The sequence below is a fragment of the Mesoplodon bidens genome (genome assembly GCF_964165515.1).
Source record: "Mesoplodon bidens genome assembly, chromosome: 1".
NCBI classification, from domain to species: Eukaryota; Metazoa; Chordata; class Mammalia; order Artiodactyla; family Ziphiidae; genus Mesoplodon; species Mesoplodon bidens.
The window spans coordinates 229,647,208-229,663,691 of NC_138176.1; the positions used below are offsets into that span (position 1 = coordinate 229,647,208).

At 32.5% G+C, this 16,484-nt stretch overlaps 1 protein-coding gene across 2 annotated transcripts in view; it reads left to right on the top strand.

Moving 5' to 3' along the window:
* RBM46 (RNA binding motif protein 46) overlaps window positions 1-13,062 on the top strand; it is a gene marked incomplete at both ends in the record, with an annotated part of 31,224 nt that extends 18,162 nt beyond the window's left edge. The window contains one exon of one of the 2 annotated variants that reach the window (XM_081231226.1): window positions 12,863-13,062. In XM_081231226.1, the coding sequence (XP_081087352.1) occupies window positions 12,863-13,062 (200 nt within the window). Of the gene's footprint in view, window positions 1-5,362; window positions 5,419-12,862 lie in introns of those variants that run through there. The other variant, XM_081231227.1, reaches the window with a different exon arrangement.
* Between the last annotated feature and the right edge of the window lie 3,422 nt (window positions 13,063-16,484).

A 16,484-nucleotide genomic window follows, 5' to 3' on the forward strand; every position in this document is an offset into this window, starting at 1 on the left:
TCTGGTTTTTTCTTTATTACTTAAGATACAAGCCCTTTGTTGGAGATATACTTTAACAGATACCTTCTTCCACTTGTGGCTTACCTTGTACTCTCTTCATGATACTCTGAAAAAAACAGAAGTTCTTAATTTTAGTGTGGTTCAATTTATCAGTCTTTAAAGTTAGTGCTGTTTGTACCCTGCTTAAGAAATCTTTGCTTACCTTGAAGTGATAAAATAGTCTCCTGTATTATCTTCTGGAAACTTTTTTTTAATCTTTCAAATTTAGTGAGGTTGTGAAGTATGTGTTGTATGTATGTGTGTGTACACACATACACATACCTATATACACATACATATGTATAAGTCTTACTATACATTCTGTATTCTCTTCCATTGATCGATTTTATTATAGTGTGTTAATTATGAAAATCTTAATATTTGGTAGAGAACATCTTCCCAACTTTTTTCTCCGTAATTATCTTGACTCATCACAGCCCTTATATTTCCACCTGAATTTTAGAATCAGGTTGTAAATTTTTACCAAAAAAATCCTACTGGGAATTTGATTGGAATTGAATTGAACCTGTGGCTCAATTTGTGAAGAAAGGACATTTTTATAGTGTTGGGCCTTCTGATCCATGGAAATTGTAGATCTATCCATTTATTTAAACTTTCTTTAATTTCTCCAAACATTCAGTAGCTTGTAAATATTTGTGTAAATACCTCCTATATTTTTTATTAGATTTATTCCTAGGTATTCAATGTTTTGCAATGCCATCGTAAAAGGTGCCTTTTCTATTTCTGATTGTTCCTGTTTATATAAATACAATTTATTTTTTATGTATTGAATAAAACATTTGAGTATAATGGTTTGTTTTGGCTCTACATTATTTAAAATTTTTCTACATACACAGTCATGTCAATTGCAAATAATGAGAATTTTTGTCTTCCTTTCTATCCTTATACTTTTCTTTTTTCTCTTGCCTTATTGCACTGGCTAGAACCACTCGTCCAGTCTTGAATACAAATAATGATAGAAGGCATCCTTGTATACTTTCAATATTTCTCCATTGAGGTATGATGTTTGCTGTGGTTTTTATTATAGAAGCCCTTTATCACAGTAAGAATAGTCCCTTCCAGTCCCTTCCTAGTTTGTTAAGAGGTTTTATCACAAATGGGTGATGAATTTTTTCTTTATCTATTTAGATAATTACATCATTTTGTCTATTATTCTTTTAATGTGGTGAATTGCATTGACTGATGTTTGAATGTGACATCAGTCTTGCATTTCTGAAATAAACCCAGTTTGGTCATGGTACATTATCCTTTTTTTGTATTGATGAATTTGATTTTTGATACTTTCTTTAGGATTTTGTATCTATGTTCATTCATAAGGTTGTCCCATACTTTTCCTCATAAAAACATTAGGAAGTTTTTTCTCTTTTACCATTCTATGGGAGAGTTTGTTTAAGATTGGTGTTGTATATTTTTTGGATATGTGGAATATCATTTAAGAAGCCATCTTAGTCTAGAGTTTTCAGCCTTTCTTTTATTACATTGTATGCATTTCCAGGCTACAAATTGACTTCTTAAGTATGATTGTAGCTGCATCACATACGTTTTGATGTACTTTATTTTTATCATCATCTGTTTGAAAATATTTTGATTTCTTTTCACGAGTATAAATTTCTGAAATATGAAGATTTTTATAGTTATATTGTTTTTATTTTACTATGATTGGAAAGTATATTATGTATCATTTCAGTCCTTTGCTTTTTGTTTTTTAATGACCAATTAAATATTTCATGCCTGCTTAAAAAGAATCTGTTTCCAGTTTTTAATTGCTGTGTATTAGTTTGCTAGGGTTGCTGTGACAAAGTACCACAATCTGGATGGCTTCAGCAACAGAAATTTATTCTCCCACAGTTCTGGAGGCTAGAAATCAGAAATCAAGGTGTTGTTGGGGCCATGTTCCCTCTGAAGCTGGTAGGGGAGCATTTCCTTGCCACTTTTAGCTTCCAGTGTTTGCCAGTAGTCCTTTAGTTCATTGGCTTATAGATGCATTACTCCAATCTCTGCCTGTGTTGGATATGGTTATCTTCTCCCTGTGTGTCCCTGTGTCTTTACATGGCATTCTCCTCTCTGTGTTTCTCTATTCCTATAAGGATATCAATCATAGTAGATTAAGGGTCCACCCTACTCCAGTATGACCTCATCTTAACTAATTTCATTTGCAGTTACCCTATTTCCAAATAAGGTCACATTCTGAGGTACTAGGGGTTAGGACTTCAATATATCTTTTTTGGGCACACAGTTCAACTCGTAATATAAATTAGGCCAAGTTTACTAATTATATGTAAATTTCTTTACTTTCATGTTTTTTTGGCCTGCTCATTCTATTACTATGAGAGGGTCATGAAAATCACCTACTATGACTACAAATTTATCTTTTCCTCCTTTTGATTCTGTCAGGTTTTGCTTTTTATATTTTGAGGTTGTGTATTAGGTGCATAGAAATCTAGAATTGTTATATTTTTCTGGTGAAGTGTACCTTTTAGTATTATACTGTGTCATTCTGTCTCTATCATGCATTCCTGCCTTAAAGAATACTTTTTCTGATATTAACATAGACTTACAAGCTTTCTTTTGATTAGGGTTGCATGCGTATTTTTTTCTATATTTTAACTTTTACTTTCCCTGTATCTTAGTCTTAAGATGAGCCCAATATATGGTTAGCTTTTGTTGTTGTTGCTGAAGTTTGTTTTTGTTGAAAGTCTATGTGTTTTGAGTTTGCTCACCTTGAACTGAATATACTTATTGAAATGCTTAGAATTAAGTCCGTTGTCTTGCCATTTGCTTTCTATTCCTTGTTCGGTGTCCCTATTCTATTTCCTTTTTCTCCTTTCTTGCCTTCTTTTGATGGATTATTTATTTGCCCTTTTCTCTCTTCTTCTTTTAGCTGTATTAGTCATAGAGTCTTTATTATCCTTTTAGTTATTACCCTGTAAACTCCAACATGTATTCTTAACTCACTGAAATCTAATATTAATTAGTGCTTTTATTCCATTCCAGACAATGCAAGGACTTTAGTACACTCTTAACTTTTTAAATTTTCTCTTCCAGTTTTGTGTAGTGTCTTGATATTTCTGTATGTCTTTAACTTATATGTTTTAACTCCCTACATACCTAATTATAATAGTTTTTAGTTAATATAGATTAGTATTCATTTACCATTTATATATCATTTCCTTTGCTCTTTATTTCCTCCTATGCGTCAACTATGCTTATTTCTTTATTCTGCTCAAAGAACATTCATTTGTGTTTTCTTTGGTATGAATACACCTATGACAGGTTACCTCAGTTTTGTTTGCCTGAATATATCTTTAATTCACCTGCCTTTTGAAAGGGTATTTTTACTAGATCAGCAGTTACTTTCCTTTAATTCTTTGAGGTTATTAATTCCACTCACTGTCTTCTGGCTTCTGTTGTTTCTGTTGAGAAGTCAGCTATAATTTGCTTATTACTCCTTTACTGTAAACCTCCCCACCCCCCAGCTACTTTTAATATTTTCTCTTGTGATTTTCACAAGTGTTACTGTGATAGATTTACTTGTAGCTTTCTTAGTTTTTATCTTAATTGGGACTTTCACCACTTCTAAAATCTGTGGATTAGTGTTTTTCACTTGTTTTAGAAAGTTCTAAGTGATTCTGTTTTCATATATTGCTTTTGTCCCATTTTGTCTATCCTTTCTATATGGTACTCTAGTTATACATTTCTTAGACCGTTTTACTGTATCCTGTTTATCTACTATGTGCTTTCTGTTCTTTTCCATTCTTTTGTGTGTTTAGTTTGCATATTTTCTTCAGACCTGTCTTTTGGCTCATGAATTCTTTTTTTTCATCTGTGTCTAACATGATAAAACCATTATTTGAATTTATTTCTCAGTTCTAAAATTTCATTTGACTTTTTTTTATGATTTACACTTTCCCTCCAAAATTTTCAGGTTTGTTTTTTATTTCCTTGAGTATATTAGTCATAATGATTTTAATATCTAGTTCTGAAAACTTTACATTTCCTGTAGATCTGTTACTGTTGACTTTTGTTTCTTGTGCTTTTAGGTCAACAATAAAACATTGTTTTATCTCTTTGGTTCTTTTCGATTGAATTCCAGATATTGTATATGAAAAAAAATGTGGAGATAATTTGAAAGCGAACATGCTGTTAACTTTATTCAGAGAGGATTTATTTTTGCTTCCGAAAGGTGACCAAAGGACTGGCAATCCCAGATTGTCTTAATCCAGGCAGGGATTGAGAAGATTTGAATTTAGTCATCATTAAAGTTGGTCTACTTCTGGTTCAGTTTTATTCACAGTTCTAGACTTGCCACATCAGTAGCTCCTCAGTTCCAGTTTTTGTCCTCTTATCCTCAGAAATTTGTCGGTCTCTTGCCATCTTCCCTTGCCTTTCAGATTCTTTAGAATTGGCCAATCCTCCTAGGCAAAACACACCTCCAGAAGACGTGCACACCTCTTTGGGTTTCTTGTCTAAGATCACAGTCCACAGTTCTTCAGTCTTGGCCATTCTCAGTGCTTTCATGTGGGTAGTTTTGCTTTTAATAATTGTCTAGGTGTTATAGTTCTCACTGGGGGGGGGGGTTGATTAAATTACCTATTTCATTATGTGAAACTCAGAAAATACTGTGACTGTTTTTTTCTGCTGAGTTATCTTCAAGATGGGTATTTAAAAATCTGTAGTTTTATGTGGATCATCAAACATTTTTCATTTGTTCATACTCTAATGCAGTTTCTTAGCATAGCTTTGGATATACATTCCTATGAAGAGAGATCCACCAAAATGGATGGATGTCCAGAGTTGTACTATATATGGCTAAACTAGGCTTCTAAAGTTTAGCTGTTAATAAGCCAGATATTTTTTATGGTTTGTATTATTTTGGCCATTTATTTCTTTTTAAGATGGAAAGAAAGGATATTGATATTTTTCAAATTCACTTAGATTCTTTGGCTATCTGCTTATCAAAAATTGGGCAATCTCAGTTGTTTTTAAAATCCTTTTCTTATTTTATTGGTAGAGTAGTACTTGGAAAAACCAACTAATAAGGACTTAATTTGTATAGAAAGATATGTTTTTTCTGTGAATGTATTAACTCATAATTTTCATTCCAAAATCAAAATACTGTTCTCTTTGTTCATCTTTGCAGAACTTCAGAAATAACTATCACTTTTTTCTTTTCCTCAATTTATTTTCATATTTACTGATCAAATAGTTTTTACCTAAAGTTATCAAGGATTCCATGCACTTCCAAGGTAAGGGGTAACATCAATCTAAAGACTCAATTCTTTTCTGTCTTCACTGCTTACAGACAGGGAACACAGTCTCTTCAGCCTGGACTTATGTAGAAGAATTTGGAGAAAATAAACAGGTAAGAAAAAGTCTCTTAGGAATATTAAGTGATATATTTAGTTTCCAGAAAGCCAGTTATAAATTAATTCTTCTTATGGTTTTAAGAAGAAATATTTAAAATTGTTCAATGAAACCTTGTGAAAATTTTTAATTATTATAGCTTTGTTAATTATAGATGCATTAAGCAAAGTTTTAAAGAGTTAAACTGACTTCTATATTTCAGGTCTTCTGAAAACTTTTAACATGCTAGTGTGTACACTGTGAACCACCAGGATGGCAAACAGTATTAAGGTGGATGTAGTTGGAATGAGTGTATTATAAAGTAGATTACCCAGAATTTCTCAAACTTATTTGAAAATGGAACTCTAGTTTTTTCAAGCTTACTAAACCAAAATTATTATTGATACAATTAGAATAAAAGTTATGTTTATTAGGATTCACTGTTTAGTTTTTCCAACATGGTACTGAGAAGGATAAGTTTTAGTAGGAAGCTAAAGGTAGTCTATAGTTTGAGTAAAGATTATTACTATCCAAACTCCTTTTTACATGTAGAGGCAAAAAGAATGTTGTAGTTCCCTGGGTAGTAATCCATGTGTTATTGAGTAGGTTACAATCCTAGTTTGCTATAGCTTGGATCATAATTTTCCCCCTCATAGGCTGCTCTTTTATTCCTCTGTTTCCAAAATGGTATAGAAACTAGCATTAAAGGGAATTTGACATAATTCAATCTCTTAATACAAAGGTAGCAAACTGGAAGCTCTTGATATGATTTGTTTGGTCTCTTCAGTTTTTCGAAAGGAAAGCAACTGGGTTTCATTTCACTACAAATAGCTGGACAGCATTTGTTTTATATTTGGTCCTTTTTGAGTTCTTCTTTTGTTTGTTACATCTTGGCCTCTGAAGGCATTTGAGTTTGTAATTGCTGTGTTTCGTGTATTTTAAGAATTTTTCTGATTTGTTTTTAATGTTTTCCCATTATATAGGGTCCCTATTAAAAGTTCTTCCCAAACTGATTTGCCAAGTTGTTGAGTGAAATAACTGTTTCTATGGTCAAGTTTGGGAAGAACCATGTACTATATATACTCCCCATGGAAATCATAATGCATGTTAGCATCCTGAATAATTGTAGTAGCAATTTGTTTAGCTGTTAAACCCATCTTTCCTAAAGTTTTCCCAATGTCTTTTGGCCTAAGGGATTCTTGTTTTGACAAGGTACTTGAATTGTGTGGGTTGTAGTTTGAGAAACATTTAAACTAACCTAGAGAAACACTTGGGATTTCTTTATAACTTTTTTGAGGTATAATTGAAATACAATAAAATGCACATATTTAAAGTGTACACTTTCGTCAGTTTTGCTTTATGTATAAGTCTGTGAAATGACCATAATCAAGAAAATAAACATTTCTATCACCTCTACTATAATCCATTCCTCCTACTCTCTTTCCTAGGCAACCACTGAACTGATTGCTGTCACTATAGTGACATTAGTTTGCATTTTCTAGGATTTCAAACCCTTGTTTTTGAAGTTTAAATTATAACCTTTAGAGATAATTTAGAATGAAACGGCTGTAATTTCTTAAAAATAAAAGTACTGATATCTGACAAAGTATATGGTTATGATTGTTTTACAATATTGAAGTTGCAGAGTAAGAATTTAAAGTCCAAATCACTCTTTCAAAATTATATGGGAAAATACGTTGTAAAGTAAAAAAATAATTTAGTTGAAAACAGAAATAGATGATTTTCTCCCAAAACTGAATCTGAAAAATATAATCATCTAGTAAAATCAGAGAACTAATTAACTAGAACCTTATAAGGAAACAGTTGTAGACAATAATTTTCTTATCCAGCCACCTGTTACTAAGATTATCATACTCAAACCCTCCTATAAATCATCTTAAAACAGAAATAGTGGCCTGAGTTACCCTGTGGGCCTAGTCTTAGAAAAAATGTTGGTCATTGCCCGTCTACTTTTTGCCCTTTGCTGTCAGTCATCTGATAGGAAAAATTAAGTAGACAATAAAAATACTTTTTAAAAATTGAATTGAAGTAGGGAAAGTAAATGAAGTAAAAATGCCAGTAAATTTGATAATACTAGTGTATTCCAGCCAGAAGTATCACTTAAAAATTAATGATTTTTAAATATTTCATAGGTTATAAGTTGCTTAATAATTACCAATTCTGAAAATTCTTTCCTCTGCCTTATAGTTAGCTCTTGGTCTTCTGTACTAGGAGAAAGTACAAAATAATAAATGATAAATGTTAATAATATTCTATTACAGATGATTTTTGTAAATCTCTGTGTTTGAACCCAGCTGTATTTTATATTCGGGGTATGTATAATAAATACTGTTACCAAAAACTTGTTTTGCAGATGAAATTCAGTGGTTCAGTAAAAGAAAGTTATTGAGTTATTATAGTTATGACTCTTGGAATGATAGAAATTGAAATAATAAAATAGTAAAATGAATTTTTTTCAAAAATTTTAATAAAGATCTCATAGAAATCTAAAGAAATACTTAAAATATGTATTAAGGTGGGAAATGTATTTCATAGGTCAAAATGTCAGGTGCTTCACCCTTATACATTGCTGTTGGGAGTGTTAAAATGGTACAGCTGCCTTGGAAAACATTTGGCAATACCTCAGAAAGTTAAACATAGAGTTTACCATATGACCCAGCAATTCCATTCCTAGTTATTTACTCAAGAGAATTGAAGACATATGTCCACACAAAATCTTCCTAACGGCCAAAAGGTGGAAGCAACCTGGATGTACATTGACTAATGAATGGATAAACAAAATGCAGTATCCCCATACAGTGGTTATAAAAAGGAATGAAGTTCTGATACATACTACATGGATGAACCTTGAAAACATTATGCTAAGAAGCCAGTCTAAAAAGACCACATAAATTATATGATTCCATTTATATGAAAAATCCAGAATAGGCAAATCTATAGAAACAGAAAAATTAGTGGTTGCTGGGTCTGGTGGAGAGGGAATGGGGGGCGACTGCTAGTAAGTACAGAGTTTCTGTTAAGGGTGATGAAAATGTTCTGGATAGTGGAGTTTGGTTGCACAACTTTGTGAATATACTAAAAACCACTGAATTGTACACTTTAAAAAGGTGCATCCAAAAGAGAGGGGATGAGTGTGAAGGTAGAACTCAGAGCTAACAAGGAAAAGAAAACAATTATGAAGAATTTACTTTCTAATGGAAAATTAGTTTAAAGAATATCTGGTCAGAAACAAACTAAAAGAAAAAGATTAGTATGAGAAGACACTTTCAACTGAACTCACTTTAAAGTCTCTATTAAGGGTTTCCCCCGCTTCATATGAAACAAAAGCAGCTAGAGAATCTGTGATGTTCGGTCAAGCGGTGTAAGAGAATTAGAAACAAAAAAGGGACACACAAGAAGAGAGTAAATCAGTATATATCTATTGCTTAGTTTTCACTAAGGAACATATTGATGGTATTCGTCTCTTGTGCTGGACAGAGAAAGGTAGGAGACCAAATTATAATCGCTGCAGAGGCGGGACTGGCAAGCAGGTGATGAATGTGCTGCCGGCTCTGCTCTTGCGCCCATGTCAGATGTGGCGCTACAGTTACTACTCACTTTCTTGCTCATTCCAGACACAGCTTCAGAATCCTTTGGAATCCAGGGTCCTTTTAGCGATTACTGCTTGATTAGAATTGGCACTTAAGGTTAAGCCTATTTACTAGTCTTAATATAGGTCAAAGTTATTCTGTAAAAATGTGTCCATTCAACATATAAATATGAAATTTTAGAGGATTTGATCAAAATGTTATCTCTAATAATTATATTAAAGCGTTAAAAGGGCCTTTTCTTCAAATGAAGTGTTACATAAAAGTTTAGCATATAAAGCAAGGGAATGCAGAGCTGTGTGGGTTTAAGTGGGGAGTGTGGGCGTGGGCAGGCTCAAGCAGAAGCCAGGTAACTTAGACCATCCTCTATTTCTCTCCCCCTACACACAACAGCCTTTTGAAACGCTTTCTCTCAACCCAGTTTTGAGAAGATTGCCAGAGTAAAAAAGCTTGATCAAGTGGAAATAATACTTTCCTAGGAACTGGGAAGCCTCATTTTTAATTTGTTTTTTTCTCCATTTAACTGTGGGAATATGGAACAGTCACTTAATCAACCATCTTTTGTCTGTAATATTCTTCAGTGAAAGAGGTGGTTTGAATTAGAGACTTGTGAGGACTCAACCTATTGCTATTTAACATTTTGATTTAGAGAATCTAATTAGTCAAAAACTTTATTGATATCAACGATAAAAAGACAAAACCAATAAGAATGATCAAAAGGCTTGAACAGATACTTTACTAAAGAAGATGTTCAAATGGTCACTAAACACATTATTAGTCATAAGGGAAATCCAAATTAAAGCCAAAATGAGATACCATTCATATCACTGGAATAGCGATGATTAAAAACACTGGCAATAACAAATGTTGGTGAGGGTTTGGAGCAACTGGAGCTCTCATATTTTATTGACGTGAGTGTAAAAATGGTCACAGTGCACTGTTCGGCAGTATCTATCTCTAACCTACCACCCAGCAATTCTACTCTTAGTTATTTACCCCAAAGAAATGAAAATTTGTATCCACAAAAGGACTTGTATAAGAATGTGCAGAACAGCTTTATCCATAATAGTCAAAATTTAGAAACAACCCAAATCTTTATCAACAGGTGAGTGTGAGTGGATAAAGAAATTGTGGTATATTCATTCAATGGAATACTACTGAACAATAAAAAGGAACAAGCTACTAATACATACAGTATGAATGAATCTTAGAAATTATGTTGAGAGAAGATATAAAAAAATACTTTAAGAATACATTTTATATGAAGTCCAAGAACAGTCAAAACTAAGCATTACTGATAGAAAGTGGTTGCCTCCAGCAGAAGGGCTCTTGACTGGAATGAATAATGGGAACTTCTAGATTGATGGACATGTTTTATATCTTGCTTTGGGTGTTGGTTACATAGATTTATACAGTTCTCAGAACTCATTGAAATGAACACATAGGATGTATGCATTTTATTGTATGTAAATTGTGCCTCAATTTAAAAAAGTGTTAAGACAGTTGAATAATTCTCAGTGTAAAACTTAAATTCTGAAATTGGCTCTGTATCATTCCCTTAAGAAGAGGGGGGAAAGGGAGTAATATCCCAGTCTGAGGCAGAAACAGTGGGATCGAAGAGCTAAGGATGTTCATTGGGAAGAAAAAGCAGGGGTGGGCAAGTAAGTATATGTTAGGAATTTTAATTCATTTGTTAATTTGTTAATCAGTGATGTTTTCTGATTTTTATTGTCTGTGATATATAAGTTGTATGTTAGGGGAAAACATGGTTCATCTAGGTTTATCTCACAGTTATTGTCTCAAGTTTGACATGTATTATATTTTCTAATCACCCAGATGTTTTCCCGAATATATTTAGATTCTTAAATTGTAAAAAAATTATTTTTGAAATGCTTATAAACATCTGAAGCTTTTCGTTTCCTAATCTTTATAGTATTAGGGGGAAATTTTTTTTCTTGATTTATCCTCTGTGAATAAAGTCATCAAAGTGAACTTTTAATTTTATACTTTAATTTAGTCTCCTTAAAAATGTGAGAACAAAACAGTCTGTTAGGGTATTTGTAAATTGAAGGTTTACATCAGGGAAATATCAGAAATACAAATTTTCAGACCTGATAAGCACTCTACTAGTAGCCAGTTGTCTATCTTCTTTGTGAAATCTTCTCCTGAAGATCTCTTTTTTATCCACATTTCATGAGTAGGCTGCATTAGATCTTGAATGGATATAAACCCAAAGTGAAAGTGATTTCTCTGAAAACTACATTTCCCCACATACAGAAGTGTAAATATTTAAAGATCTGTTCTTCTAAATCATGTTGTCTGTATCACATTGTTAAAATTTGAAAGAGCTAGTTATATATACATGCTTAATAAGGAATTTATTGTATTTGTGTGATAACGTTTAGAAGGAGAGAATCAGAACTTTTTTTTAGCAATTATTTGAATTATCAGGAACACTAAGGTTTTTGTTCATACTCAATGCCATAACGCTTCAGGCAAAGTGGATCCGTTAAGAGAAGAAAAAAAGTTCTCTAATACCTAGAGTTATCCTACTTTTGGATATTAGAAGAGCAAATGGTGTCAAAGTCATTCCTTATCCAGTTTCAAAATACTGAAAATATTTTGAACTGTATGCCTTGAATGTATTTATGTCTTCTTGGAACAAACTGCTTTTATTGATCTTATGGTACCATTAATAAAAATAAAAAGGTTATAAAATTATTCTAATTAGAGTTTTACAGTGCTAGAAATTAAACCTATATTTAACTGATTATTTTTTCCATTTTTTTTCTTAACTAGGTCCTTTCTGATGTTGCTTGAGCTTATTCTCCTGCAGCTGATCTCATTCCTGTTGGCTTAATATTAAGTCCCATGAGAATACTAAGTTAACATTAATTTTTAGGCCTCATTTCTAGCACCAGGAAAATATAGAAAAAACTTTACCTGTGCATAAGGTGACCTAATTTCTTCTGTTCCTAGAAACACCATACCTTTTATAAATAATCACTTCATAGTCATTTTCACACCCTTGGCTTACTCTAAACCAAAGAACGTAGTTGAGTTTTTGGAAAGTACAGGATTTACAAATTTGGTCTTTAGTACTCACACACATCTGTAAGCATTATAACTAATGAAGCAGGAAATTATTCATACATAAGATGAATGTTTATTGTGGAATAGTAGTATTTCAAATGTTGGTTTCTAAAGAAATAATTTGGTTTAATTTTGGGATTTTTCTGTACTGTAAGTTGATAATGGTTTCTTGAAGTTTATTTTGTGAAGATGATTCATTTTACTGTTTTATGGTACCAGTAGGATTCTAATGTTAAATTGGCTTGTGGGGTTGTATAAATGTTTACATTAGTATTTAAATAATGAAATATTAGACAGTTTTTGCAGTCCAGGGGTAAATGTGTCTGCTGGTTTGGTACCTAATACAGTTTCAGAAAAGAAGCAAATATGAATTCACTGTTTTATATCTTCTTGGACGATCCCTTAGTGTCAGTACCAAATTTAAAAGGAGTTGCCTTGTGGATAGAGCAAGAGAAATCAGAGGTTCTCTTTTTCGGTGATCATAAAGACACAAAACAATAGATATCCAAGAATGCATTCTAGTAAGATCTCTGAAGCATTGTGTCAGTGAAAGTTTACGTAATACTGACTGATGAAACTATCAGGATTTGCAATGCAGTGAATGCTGAAACAGTCTTTACCAGCAATATAAGATTATCAGGATTTTGAATGTTAGAACATTATGTTAAACTGTGATTATAGTTTTAATGCTTTGTCTCTTTGAATTAAATTTGTAACCATAAAGATGTGAAGCATAATTGTTATGTATTTATTTACAGACTACAATTTCCATCGCAGCTCAATAAATAGTCTTTCCCCTGTTAGTGCTAACCTCTCTTCTGGGCCTCCCAGCCTGCTTCCTTACACTTCAAGGCCTTATTCTTATCCAAGCTATCCCTTGTCACCAACAGTATCACTTGCTGATGGCAGCCATGTTGGACAGCGGCTATATATCTCCAATCAGGCCTCATTCTTCTGAAGAAAATATTATAAATAGGAGTATGAAAGTTTCCTTGTAAAACATGCAAATTAAAATAGTTTTATTTTAGAATCGGGTTTGTACATTTAGTTTTAAAATGATAATTATATATTTATTTCAACATAGTAAATATCAGTCACAATTCAGAATAACCTACCATTGTAAAACTTTAAAAAATGCTAAGTTTAAAAAGTTACTTAGTGATTTCTCTTGATAAAGTTATAACAAACTGCTGTTCTTTTTAAACTTTTGGGATTTTAAATAACTTCTGATTCCTGAGTGGTCAGTAGAACCCAGAAATTTACATTAAATTTTTTCATTATAACTTTGCTAAATAGAGTTTCGCAAGTATTAAAGCACTTGCAGACAATGGTTACACTAGATTTGATTACCAAGGATCACTATCTGTTTTAGTGATTAGAACAATTATATAAACAGAAGCATCTAACTATTATGTAGAAAGAAATGAAGGGCAAAAAGATTAAGATGCAGATTTTATGCAGTACTAAAGAAAAAGCAATCTACCATTGTGGTCCTTGCAAATAACTATAAATATTTTAGTTAATTGTTTGTTGTAGAAATACATTATAATTTTGCTGTAATGTATTTAAGGTTTTTATAGTTACGCTCCATTTGTGTTTTTGATATTCACTGTATAGTTCTTTGAGTAATAAGTGTTATGGTTTTTAATGTTGAAATCATGTGTTAATTTTTGTACTTGAATTCAAATTCTTTGACATTAAATATACGATGCTTCTAATATGCACGTGTTTCACTTTTGTTTATTAATATGCACCAAAAAATCAGCTCTCACAATTGCTTTGACCTTCTGAGAACAGTTTCCCCTACTTGGTATACATAGGCTCAGTGTCTTCACTGGGACCAAAGCAAAGGATACTGCAGAAGGAAAATTAATAGTTTTGTGAAACGTAACAAAAGTCCTTTTCAGGGGCCAATAGAAATACTTTGTTCATGAACCCAGTGACGTTTCCTCCATTTTTTTATGAATAATTAATGAATCCAGGTCATTTGGACTGTTTAATAGTTTAGCAGTATACATCTCTAATCAGTTTCTAATGATGGTTTGCATAATTTGTAGAGACAAAAATCTTTCCTCTTAGAATATCAGACATTAACTTTGTTGATCAACTCATTGTATAAGTTATAGGGTTTTCATTAATAGAATATGAAATAGTTGCATATATTTCTTCTACTAAAGTTTTTTCTAGCAGAAGTTATCAGAGAGTAAATTAGTTTCTTTTTTCATCCTCTAAAGAAAGTTCATTCCATCTAACTATATGTAATACTTTCCAGGTTACTGCCTTAGATCTTCTAATTTAAATGAGCATAGACATTATACTTAACTAGCATTAATTTTTTTCTAACATCTGATTTTACAGTTTTAACTCCCGTGACTCACAGGTTCATATCACTCCTTCAGCAAACATAACGAGTATTTATTTCGTTAGCTACTGTGGAAATACCCTTGGGATGCAGAGGTGACTCAGATTGCAAACCAGAAGATAAACAGACAATTTAGTTTTTCATAGAAATATTTGGAATGGCCCAAATAATAATAATTACAAGTTCACACATAATTTTTTCACTTAAAATATTACACAGTTGACCCTTGAACAATATGGGTTTGAACTGCACAGGTCCACTTATACATGGATTATTTTTTCAATAAATACATACTGCAGTAGTACACCATCCATGGTTGGTTGAATCAGCCAACATGGAACCATGGGTGCTGGAGGGTGGGCACCCCCAACACCCGCATTCTTCAAGGGTCAGTTGAATATCGTGAACAATTCAGAGAGCTTACTGACCACATAATGTATTTGGAGGTCCATAGTTATATGGTGGGAAACGTATAAGCTTTGGCATCCGGTTTGATTACCACTTCTGCCAAGTAAACAGGTCTTTGAACTTGTACACATTTTTTAATCTCTCTGAACCATACTTTCAAATCTGTATAATCATGATATAAATAAACCTTATAATGTTAAAGGTAAAACACTTGCTAAGTAGAAGACACTGAAGTGGTAGACTATATTGTTTATGTATAATTATATGAAGAATATAGTAGTCATTTATTTGTACTGGTTTTTCATTCCTTCTGCCTCCTTCAACCAGAAATATATAAATCAGTGCATTCATATCAAGCACTGTCTCTTTCTATGACGTTATGGTTGAGCAGTTTTGTTCATACTGCATATGAATTTTCATTTGACTTGTGATCATAGCTACTAATTATTTGCTGCATTAATTCTTGTAGCACAGGCTCTATAATAAGCTATTGACCACAAGCCACTATTGGTAGGTTTCTTAGCTATATCATGCAGCTCATTGGGCAGGGAAACACTTCTAAAGACAGCCCTTTATCAAATTCTTTGTACAATTTTGTGCCAGGGGTTGTGGCTGAGATGTTCTACTAAGTAGCCATGATCCCTTGGCTTGCATAAAATCCCTTGTAAGCAGAAAGAAAGGTTATGCAGGAAGTTTAACCTTACCTCTCTTCTCAAGTTTTTCTTTTACAATATTGGAGTGAGAAAGTTTTCCCTAACTATGACTCAAAATCTAGAGGCCATAATAGAAAAATTTGGTAAGTCCAATTTAAAAAGGAAAGCCTGTGTGGCAAGAAAGTGCCGTGGGTCGTGTCAAAAGACAAATGATGAACTTCAACAATAATGGAGAATTGTTTCGCAAAGGGCTAATCTCTAATATTAATAAAAAGATCATCCACTCAAGAGGAAACTGGACAAAATGTATGAAGGCAGATGACGGATGGCCCTTAAATGTATGAAAAGGTGCTTTATCTCATAAGAAAAATGCAAACTAAAAACTCAGATTTGCAGAAATTCAAAAGGTTAAACCTTTGGAGGCATTCAAGGAAATGAGCATTCTTATACATTGCTGGTGGGATTATAAACTGGTGTAGAGAACAATTTGGCAGCTATCATCCAAAATTACAAATACTTAAATCTTTTGATCCAGCAGTCCTACTTCTGGGATATACTTGCATATGTGTACGAAATGGCATGTTTAAAACACTATTCACTGAAATAGTTTGTAATCCAAATACCCATCATTAGGGGACTGATTAAATAAAATAATAAATGTATTGGTGCACAAAAGAATAAGAATACTCTATTCCTAATATAGAACGAGAGATGTGAAAAAAAACAAGGTTCCGAAATATGTGTGTAAGATCCTATGATGTATTTTGGGTAAAGAAGGAGAAAACATTTGTATGTGCTTATATTTGCACACCAAACTGTGGAAGGACTACAAAAAAACTAAATGATTATGAGGAAAGCTTACGAGATCACACTTTAAAAGTTTCCTTTACTTCAGACACAGTGCTATGATAAATCTATCTATCTATCTATCTATCCATCTATATTTTATCTAAATTT